This window comes from Betta splendens, chromosome 10 (genome assembly GCF_900634795.4).
Source record: "Betta splendens chromosome 10, fBetSpl5.4, whole genome shotgun sequence".
Classification (NCBI taxonomy): domain Eukaryota; kingdom Metazoa; phylum Chordata; class Actinopteri; order Anabantiformes; family Osphronemidae; genus Betta; species Betta splendens.
This window is the reverse complement of record NC_040890.2, coordinates 707338-717702: the sequence shown is the minus strand read 5'-3', so window position 1 is coordinate 717702 and position 10365 is coordinate 707338. Positions and strand designations below refer to the sequence as shown.

Here is a 10365-nt window from a genome sequence, read left to right as displayed (position 1 = left end):
TAAATTAAAAAAAACAAAAAAAAACTTTATTCAGATTTACATGATTCACATGTAATATACACAGAACAAACAGTGGTGACAGAGCGAAGGAAACCCCCAGCGAGCAGAGCAATTACCTGTTGTTTTTCTTTCAGCTAAATGATCATGTGCTTCATAGTATGAGTAAAACGCAGGAATGAGACACGCCTCAGCTGAAGACAAACGATTCAGAAAAACAAGTCGGACAGAAGTAAATTTGTTAAAATGCTCTTTTGCTACTGCTTGTAGGCGAATACGTCATCACTTAAATAGAGACAGAAGCAGAGACACACTCACACAGGAATAAGTGCACTTTAGTTACTCTATTATATTATGATTTTTTGAGGCAACGTACACTAACGTATTTGATGAGTTTGATCTTGGTTATGTAGAGCGTCATTACTAAAAACAATTAACTAAACTTCACTGAAGTGCTGTTCACATGTACGTGTCAGGATATTATGGCACAACAAACGTGATTATTTGGTCATTACAACTACAGTTTTCCAGCTGTCCACTGATGTGGAAACTCCTAACAGCAACAAGATGAAGACGCAAAAGAGCCGTCAAAGAAGTGAGCATACATTTGTTTAAATATAGCAGGTTAAGTAGCATCTCCACAGAGAACTATCATTAGGTCTTTCCACAGAGAAGCACGACGACTTCCAGCTAGGGTTCGGTAAGTGAAGCAAGTTCCAAGTGTAGGCACATGGAAGAAACATTTGGTAAAGCGTTTTCACGTTGGCCGTTAAGTAAAGCCGAACCCCCAGAACTCAGTGATAATGGTACAAATGTCCATCCAGTGTTAAACCCTCCAGGAGCTTCTCCCACAGGAAGTGCTCAGGCTGTTCCCCTGGCGCTTTGTGGAAGGGCTTCTGTGCTTTAGCCTGCTAGCTGCTACTATGACTAAGAAGCTGAACCAAACATTTCACATTGTAGGTTACTTAAAGCCAGTTACGCTTAATTTAAACCATCACGCTTGCTTCTGTTAATGATGGTGAAATAAATAAAGAGAATGTATATTCCTATGCTGCTCTAGTTCATTGCTCTCTGGCCTCTGCACCAAACTCATTTGGGAAATGAAGAGGTTTGGCTCCACAGACAAGTTTGAAAAACAGTAAACAATGGCTAGACTTCTGCTGATGTACCTGAAGCCCTGCTCCTCACCCCCTTTCACGTCCTCTTTTAAATGCATATGACTGTAACTGATAATTGCACTTTGCTCCTTCCTTTAACAAGACATTAAATGATGGTAGTACCATAACACAATCCGATGTCTCACCTAAGTCACTACTACATCAATAACTGCATTCAAAACATTGCAAACATAGCAAGAGAGTTTTCATTCTTATCAGCCACCTGCTCATATCACCAGCAGACTAAAGCACAGATAGTTTGGATCCAGCCACATGCTAATAAAAAGGCACACATGTTCAATAAAGACTCTCTCACATACACACACTCATTAGTGCTGTCCGTAAGGTGCTGAAGCGGCCTGCAGGCAAACATTCATACAAGCTATTTACATTATTAACAGTAGGAGAAAGTCTGTCAGTTGATCTGCCTGTGTGTTTGGCAGGTACACGGTCCTGAGATGTTCAGACAGACACAAACATAAACAGCAGGGGCTCCAGCGTGAGGCCAGCAGGGCTGAATCATGCTGATTATTCCTTATCCTGAATATGTTTGTTCATCCAAAATGCGATTTCCCCATGACATGATCTAATCAGGGTTTAATACGAGCACAGAATGCTCTTAGATTTTTCCATCCATGTGTCTCCTAAAGGCTTTTAGGCTATTTTCTTGGTAACACACTTACACTACCTTTGAGCAATAGGCAAGTGCTTCCAGTTTCAGGTGATTAGACATCACACATCCTAATTACAGAGGGTAAATATGAGCATGATCTGTAATAACTCATAAAACTGTCTTTAAAACATTTCATTCATTAGTCACAAATGTTTCTCATTCAACAACCTAAAACGTGATAAAACGTCATTTTAAAGTGTTAGCACAAAGTCGGAGGAAACTAAAACGTCTCCCACTGACACATGAATGATGATGATGATGATGATGAATGATGATGTGATGTCTAATGGGTCAGATCCTGACCAAGCCCCAGCACGCTTCTCATCAGAAGTCCTTTAAGACGTGGGAAGGTGATTTCAATTACTTGATGCAAACTCAGAGTAAAGACTGGCCTTAAAATTTCACCTGGACATTAGCCCCTTTAGGCCCCACGCGGCCCTGATGGGAAAGAAAGCAACATACTCTGCTGTGTCTATGCCCTCGAGGCAGTGACGACACTCTCCTGTTTGGGGTCAGGACGAAGTGACATCAGACGTTTTCATAATGACACTCGCGCGCACCTCATGGGTGTGGGCAGTAGCTGAAGCCGTGTGAGAGTTCTGGCTGTAGGCGGTTGTCCAGCCGTCAGTGTGGTAGCTGATGAGTGGAGCTGGGTCCCGTGTACTTGTGACCTTGAAGTTTGGCTTGTTCACGCCAACAAAGGTGGCCATGCCCGGAAGAGAGCACGGGGGAACCCTGAGAACTGCTGTGTGGTAGTCCCGCCTCCAGATCGCACCAATGCCCTGTCATTCAAAACAGGTCAGAGGAATATGAGGAAGGTATTCCACTGAAGCACCAGTGACACAACACAACTGAAAAATTCCAGTTTTATCAACTATCACAGTTCACAACTGAACACCATAGATTATGATTATGATTTGAATATGATTCTACATTACAACACTCAACTCGTCTGTAATCTTGATCTGTAGTGTAAGTGTGTCTTTACTGTGAGTACAACACAATACAAAGAACAACCACTGATCAAACTGTTAATGTTTGACAGTTCCTGACAAGCCCCTCCTTTTTCTCAGTCTTGCAACTTTACAGGAAGGAACAAACGCACGCACGCACGCACGCGCACAAAAGTTTGAACAGGTTAAAACCTGTTTTCATGAAGACCAAACCAGTTAATAATTCACTTGTCATTCTCTGTATCTCACTAAGTGTCTACAACTGGGGACTCACCTCTTTGGTTTCTTCTGTGTCACTGTCTGTTTCACTGCCTATTAGAATGAGGAGGTACAAACCGTAATGAGGAAACGTCGACCATAAATCACAAAGTGAAAAGTTTGGGCATATTTGTTTAAAAACACATCCAATCATTTGACTGTACAGAGGCACAAACCAAAGGAGCTAATAACACAACTACATGCTTATGTGCTCATGGAAAATCAATAAGGAAAAAAATATATCATTTGACCTTCAACTCTTTGAGTAATGACATAAATAGATGTCATAAATGTAATGAGACCAGCTGAAGCCAATTGAAAGATGCACAACGAACACGTAAAGAGGTGAAAAAACTAGATCAAGTTAGGGGTTGAGTCAGTGAATGGAATGACTTCATTTTCTTTAAGAAGACTGGCTGTATCATTGGTTATAGAAGAACAAGTGCATACAGGCTTCACCTGGCCTGAAAGCCCTAATAAAAGCACAGACTCCACTCGACACCACTCGTTTCTCACTTTCAGATGGCTTCTGAAACTGTTCATTACTACAAACAAAATCTGTAACACATAACATTCCCTCCTTTGGTTGTGTAACAGGAGGTGATGTGCGACAGATAGTGATTTTGTGTTGGGTACCTGTCTGAACCACATTTTTTCTTTTTCAACACATGCAAACCACAAAACAACTAACTATTTGAGCGTGGAGGAGCCATATGACCTGGACAGGACTTACCTTCTGTACATGGTAACCGCTTGGCTTTTATGCAACTGTGTTCAAAAGTAGGGTTACAGACAACTACAACTAAATAGCTTCTAGAGCCGTGGAACTGGCCTATTTAGAAGTTTTCACGTGTGAAAACACTGTATGTGTGCGTGTAATGACTCACCACCGCATGATGATACAGGAGAGATTTGGAGTGGGTACGAATGGGAGGAGCTGACCATCTGCTCTTCGTTCTCAGTGGTCACTTCGATGGTCTGACAGACAAATGGCAGCTGTTCGCTTGTGATGACACTGTCTTCTACTGAACTGTGAATGGCTATCAACGCACACACAGGACACACACGGGTCTAGTCACACACTACAGTATAACTACAGTAACTACAGTATCTACAGTATAACTGTTGTCATCATAAAGGTTGTACTAAATGAAAGACATTTAATGTCAGTTTTTAATTTTGTCTATTTGCAGGTGGAAAAAGCACAGACTAAGCCATGACTATGTGAGGTTCCGTACCCAGGGCGCTGTCTGCCACGGTCAGCTCCACTTCTTCCTGTTTGACCTCCTCCTGTTTGGTGTAGTCCACAGGTCCAGCCTGAGCGCTGAGAACAGTCTCGTCTGGCAATGGCGACGTTAACTGAAAGAGTGAAAAGATGGTCACAGTGTAAAAAGAAGACAAACACCAGATATGAGACATGCACATTTTTCCCGGCAGGGGCTGTAAGACTAAGGATAGTTAGGAATGAAGAGAATACTTTGTGATACTGTATTGATTATCAAAAACACTAAATAAAGGTTTGCAGGCAAACGTCCAGTGTGCAGCATTTGATAGCTTGTGTTTCAGTAGATGACATAATGTTTGCTGTTTTCATCTAACTACCTGATGTTATTAAATGTAACAGTTTATTAACTTTGATTTTATGTACGTGTTTTTTGGCATTATTGACAAATTATACTTAAAGTTTATTACCGTAAATCCCAGAATATAAGTCGCTACTTTTTTCCAGGGCTCTGAACCCTGCAGCTTCAATTACAGTGCAGCTAATTTGTGGATTTTTACTGGCTCACGAGCTTCATGCTGCCGAACGCGGCCTAGATGATTACACCGTGCAGATCCGACTGAAAGCTGTAAGGTCGCGTTTTATGCGACCTTAGTCGTTGCTATGCATTAGCCTTGAGCCTTCCGTGTACTCTTGCTACCGGTGTTACGTTACAGCTCTATTTTTAAGGAAGCACCTCTATGTGATTGACTTGCCGACCGCGTCAGATGGACAGAGCGGATTGTTCTTTCTGCGTTAAATAAAAGGGTAGTTAGCCAAAAGACATTGTAAAGACGTTTCACTTATTTTTATACACAAAAACCACGCAGGGGGGGGGCTGCGCTGAACAAAAGCAAAAATAATCGCCACCTTAAAAGACGTCAAGTTGGCCTGTCAATCAGGGCACAGCAGAAGCTTCCTCCCAGGAAACGTGAAGGGAACAGCGAAAGAAAGACAGAGAAAGTGTTTGACGAAGTAATGTATAATGTCTTTTGTGTCTGGTAAATATTTCACATTACAACGCGGCTTATAAACCAGTGCCAATTTATGAAAAAAAAAAATTTTAAATCAAAATCTAGTGGGTGCGGCTTAAACTCCGGTGCGCTATATAGTGCTGGATTTACGGTTCATCGCACTATATCGCAGTACAAGAAACTCTAACAATTGTGTTGTAATCATATCCTTTGTCCCTTAAAAAAACATTGACCCATAGTGGTTGGATTAGTTGGTGGCTCCGTTGGTAAAGTGTTGGTTTGGGGAGTAGAAGGTCCCATGTTCAAACCCACCAGAACACGAAGTGACCCTGTGGCTGCCCACTGCTCCCCCAGGGGATGGGTAAAAATCAGTGGAGTTCAATAATAATTATTATCAAGTTCACTGTTAACCCTTATCTGCACACCTACCCTACAAATGTAATTGGTCCAACTTTAATATATTACTGAAACTCAGACATGATTGGAAAAGTCTGAGGGTTTTTGATGTGAACTGTCTAAAAAGATGCAAAGTAACAACACCAGGACACTTGTACAACTTGATCTGAGGTGCAGTCCAGGCATGTAAACGCTGAAGACATCTGACAAGATCTACCAAACCTAGCAACCTTTTAAAAAAGCATTTGTGTTCTCATACAAGTTAATGCATTTTAGTTTATACGGCATCTGCTACACATTTCTGTTTTGTTCTGCAGGGAAATACTGAATCAAAGTTTATATTCCAATACTTATTTCAGAAAATATCAATGTCAACTGCTGATTCATTATTCAAATACAAGTTGAACAGGCTGCTCCTGATTTTGTTTGTGTGGCCTGCCTGGAAAAGACCTAACCAAACGGAAAAGTAAAGCCTGGTTACTAGCACTGCTCTGCAGCAAACCTCTGTGTCACGTGAGAACCTCAGCTGATTGTTCGTGTACGATACTCTGAACACAGGCCAAGTCTTGAATGAGTAATATTTCCAGAAACGTTTTGCTCTGTTTCAACAGCAAAAAAACAGCAGCAACATTTGTCAGTAATTATTTCTATGAGTAACAAGACGAAAGGAGGTACACTGAGCTACTCACAGTGACAGCACAATATTTCAAATATTGAAAAGAATTATATTCAGACTTGATAAAAGAGATTTTTGTCTTACAGGCCATAAAATCTGTCGTGTAGCTCTTATGTGTGCAGAGCACTTTTATTTGTTTCTGTACCTCTTTGTTTCCCTTTGGCTTCCCCTCCTTGTCTTTCTTCTTTCCTAAACAGATAGAAGGACACATGACACTAGTTTAAAAGTACTGCAAAAATGATTATACCCTGAAATTCTGCCAAAATATCAAAATATAGGAGATGCAAATGTAAGTTATATGATTACTCTCAGAACGAGCTGCAGCACTGACCTTTCTTCTGGCTTCGCTCAGAGAACGAGAGCATCTTATAAACCCTAAAAGCGTTTGTTCCCTTTTTGATGCTTTTATCCTTCACCTCCTCGATGTCTGGCAAGCTGTTCATGGCACAGCGGAAATTTGCTTTCCACGTCTTTGGATCAGGGCGGTCTACACCTGGCTGGTACTTTCCTACACGAAAATGAGAATAGAAAAATGTGATTAATTAATTATTGTGTATAATATAACGCATGTCAGAATACTGATCACCAATGAACAGCAGCAGGGCTAGAGGCTCATGGTAGATAGTTTCCACAAATACTTGATATGGTCTACAAGACAATCCTGAACCGTGAGAATGTTTATTTCTTACCAAAAAAATAATAAAACAGTCAAAGGTTAATTAGATCTGAGACAGAAAGCTGGTCTGGTTTGGGGTAGGCTAAAAATGAAACTAAAAAGGAGAACCAGTGATTTTACACTACACCACACCTATAACACTTAAATCTGTTTTACCAGTGTGTATGGCCCATCTCATGAAGAGCGGAGCATCTTTCTCCAGGTCCCAGCCATGACGTGCAGCATGCATCCATGGTATCTGGAAGATTCGCTTTTCCTACAAAACATTTACATTTGGTCAGGTCCCGACGTATACTGTGCTTGCACATATGTGTTTGTTTGTGAGTGTGTTCTTACTTTATTAACCCATTTGAGTCCTGGTATCTGACAGGAGTTGATTTGTTCCTCCAGCCACGGCCGCATCCTCATTCTTTCTACAGGCATTGTTTCCTATTAACATACACTATATGTGACATCACGTTTAGGAATATGTGTCTGTGAAAAAACGGCAGTTAGGCTGAATTAAAAGAATATGCATTATTTTAATAGGAATATGTTTTTACAGGAAACAATGCAAATGTGAGTGCATAATTACACATGGACAATACTCTACCAACCACTATGACAGTAAGAAAACATTTCGCTCACTCAAACAATTACCCGTGGGAAGCACAACAAAGGAAACGGTTGAAGCACATTTATCTGTGGTTGTCTCAGTGCCTGATGTGTTTTACAAAGACCAGGTCTCACAGGTCTGTTCTTCAAACTGCAACTGAAGCCATGTAGCCCCTTCCTGTGCACAGCCCCACCATGAACTTTGTTCACTGATACTTGAGAGAACAAGAGGGACAACATCAGAAACAAAGATAATGAAGACTTTGCGTCTTTCAAAACACTAACAGCAAACTTTAGCCACACCACTGGATTTAAGACCAGGGTTATGATCCCTGCAATCTGACGTGACCAAAGTCCAATGGGTTAACAGCAAGGCTGACACTCCCGTGTACATAACAGCGTGCCAACACTGCCACCATGACAGGAAAAAACTTCCCCAACAGGTCAAACAAGGTGACTTGACACAGCATCAGACACAAAGTTTTAGCCTGATACAAAGAGATATGCAGCTGCATCCGCTAACAATAACACTGCATATACAGACATATGACCTATGGCCTACGACACCTCGCTCCACAACGCTGTGGAGAATCATTTTAAAAAGCGTTAAACAAATAGTTTGGACCTTACCTCAGGCTAAACTAGTTTCACCCCAACACTGTCACTCATTATGTTGTGTGGCAATGTGTTGGTGAGTCTGATTGCACCACAAGGAACATTCACTAACCTCAATTTACAGAAAAGCATTATAAACAGCACCAATAGCTGAAGTTAATCTTCTAAAAGAAAAAAAGAACTACATTTATCAGTTCCAATTAATATTTGGGTAAAGTGAAAGACACGTAAGTCAAAAAATATTATCTCTCTGATTCTTTAACCTGAGTTTTTTTCCACAAAATCCTGCTTGTTTCTGGCAAGTAGTCTGCATTTCTTAGGTCCTAAACTAATTAGCTGTTATGAAGTTGAAGTAACAAACTATTTGCATTTTATTGACCTACACAACACTGCAAGAAGAACTGAATGTGTTTAAAAATGACCCACTAAGCTAAGCATACAATACGTGCTTAGTCCATTCAGACATACAAAGCAAACCATGTGCTGAGACTCCTCATTAAATAACAGGCGTTCACAAACATCAGCTCTTTGACTAAATGGCAGCGACGCGTTTATTTGGACGTAACCGAAGTTTGAACGAGCAACGGTGGCTAAGTTAAGCTAAGTCAAACATTAGCTAAGCGCGCCGCGTGTCTCCTGATATCTGCTGTCCGCCACCGTCATGTCCCCGAACAACAGAGCCAAAAGTGAAAATAAATGCCAAAGCTAGCCAACAAACGCGGAGAAAAGTGCAGTCGTACTTTCACTTAGCTGCGCTGCGGATCCGTCATGTCGTCCTGTTGGAGTGAGGAGAGCACAAGTCAACAGCGTTCACATGCGGAAATTAAACCTCACCTGCTCAGTCAGGACGGCCTGTAGCTTCGGTCGCTGTCAGGACAAGGAGCGGTGCCGAAGTTGGACAAATTGTCCTGTTTGTGGTTTTAAAGTTAAAAAAGGAAAGTATGGCTCGTCGTTTCTGTTTCTGTCCAGACCGAAAGCAAAACAACGCCTGCTTCGGGAAGTGGGGCTCGAGCTGGAATTCCCCCTCCTGCTGTTGTGCTCGCGCTCGGGGTGGATCTCGAGCGCCGTCGCGGAAGTGTCTTAGCTGCGTTGAAAGCTTAGCTCGCTTCGAAAGGAGCTTCATATGCGACGAGTGTTCACTCTGCTCCAATTTCAGAGTTCCCTGCAAGTCAGCGAGACTGCATTGGGCTTATGTTTAGTTAAATGAGTACGGGTAAAATTAATATTTCTGGCCAAAAATCAAGCAGGTTTACGAATAAGGAACATTAAAATACAAACTCTATACCTCTTTATGGGCAGCACGGTGGGGCAGTGGGTAGAACTGTCGCCTCAGCCTGGGACCAAACGGTACAAGATGGATGGATACCTCAACCATAAATAAAGAAGGAGATCATTATCACATCTGTTACAATGTGCTCTGCATTTAACCCATCCCGTGGGGGAGCAGTGGGCTGTCATGCAGGGTGGCCAGGGAGCTGGTGAAAGTGTCTTACACACCTGGCCAGTGTCGCCAGATGGGGAATAAAGAAATATGGTACTGTCGCTTTAAAAGTATCGTTTTTTGACACAAACTGTCCTATGAAATATAAACAACTAAAAAGAAACAACTTAAAATCACAGTGCATTTAAGAACAAACCTTTTCTACGTTCGCATAACCTACGGAGATCACACAGAGATTTACTTATTTCAATTAAACAATTATTTTATTTATTTTCAGAGCTAGAGACTTGGGGCCCGTTTCAAGAAGGAAGTTTTGTTAAAACTCTGAGTTTGTTAACCCCGAAATGAGGAAAACTCTGAGTTTTCGGTTTCTAAAAGCAAGGTTCCTTAAACCCGTAAAGCGGGGTAAGTTTAAACCCGTTTCAAGAAGCGAAGTAATCGAAACTCGGAGTCAGTTACTATGGCAACTAACTCTGTGAACCTAACCTGACGCTGTATTAATTCACACGGCATTGAATTTACGCCGCTAAAGGATTTTGACGCCACGAGTTAATTTTCTGTCATATCGCCGTGCATATTTATTTTAGCGGTACCGTTTTTCTCGAGACTCCATAACGTATAATAATAATCTTATCCACAAATACTGTACATCAGACACGTCACCCATCGTGGCCGTGCTTTTACATCCGAACAG

At 41.5% G+C, this 10365-nt stretch overlaps 1 protein-coding gene across 5 annotated transcripts; it reads right to left on the bottom strand.

Annotated features, from left to right (window-relative positions):
- On the bottom strand, window positions 1–9315 carry irf2b (interferon regulatory factor 2b). Of its 5 annotated transcripts, none has more exons than XM_055512470.1 (9): window positions 8971–9315; window positions 7358–7830; window positions 7178–7277; window positions 6677–6853; window positions 6491–6534; window positions 4277–4397; window positions 3926–4078; window positions 3055–3092; window positions 1–2609 (listed from the first exon to the last, which is right to left on the bottom strand). In XM_055512470.1, the coding sequence occupies exons 2-9, from the start codon at window positions 7442–7444 to the stop codon at window positions 2340–2342; spliced, it is 990 nt and encodes a 329-aa protein (XP_055368445.1). In that variant the 5' UTR covers window positions 7445–7830; window positions 8971–9315; the 3' UTR covers window positions 1–2339. The 5 variants fall into 5 exon arrangements, with proteins under 5 accessions (XP_055368445.1, XP_029021159.1, XP_055368446.1 ...); XM_029165326.3 differs by having other exon boundaries at window positions 7358–7450; XM_055512471.1 differs by having other exon boundaries at window positions 9065–9315.
- Between the last annotated feature and the right edge of the window lie 1050 nt (window positions 9316–10365).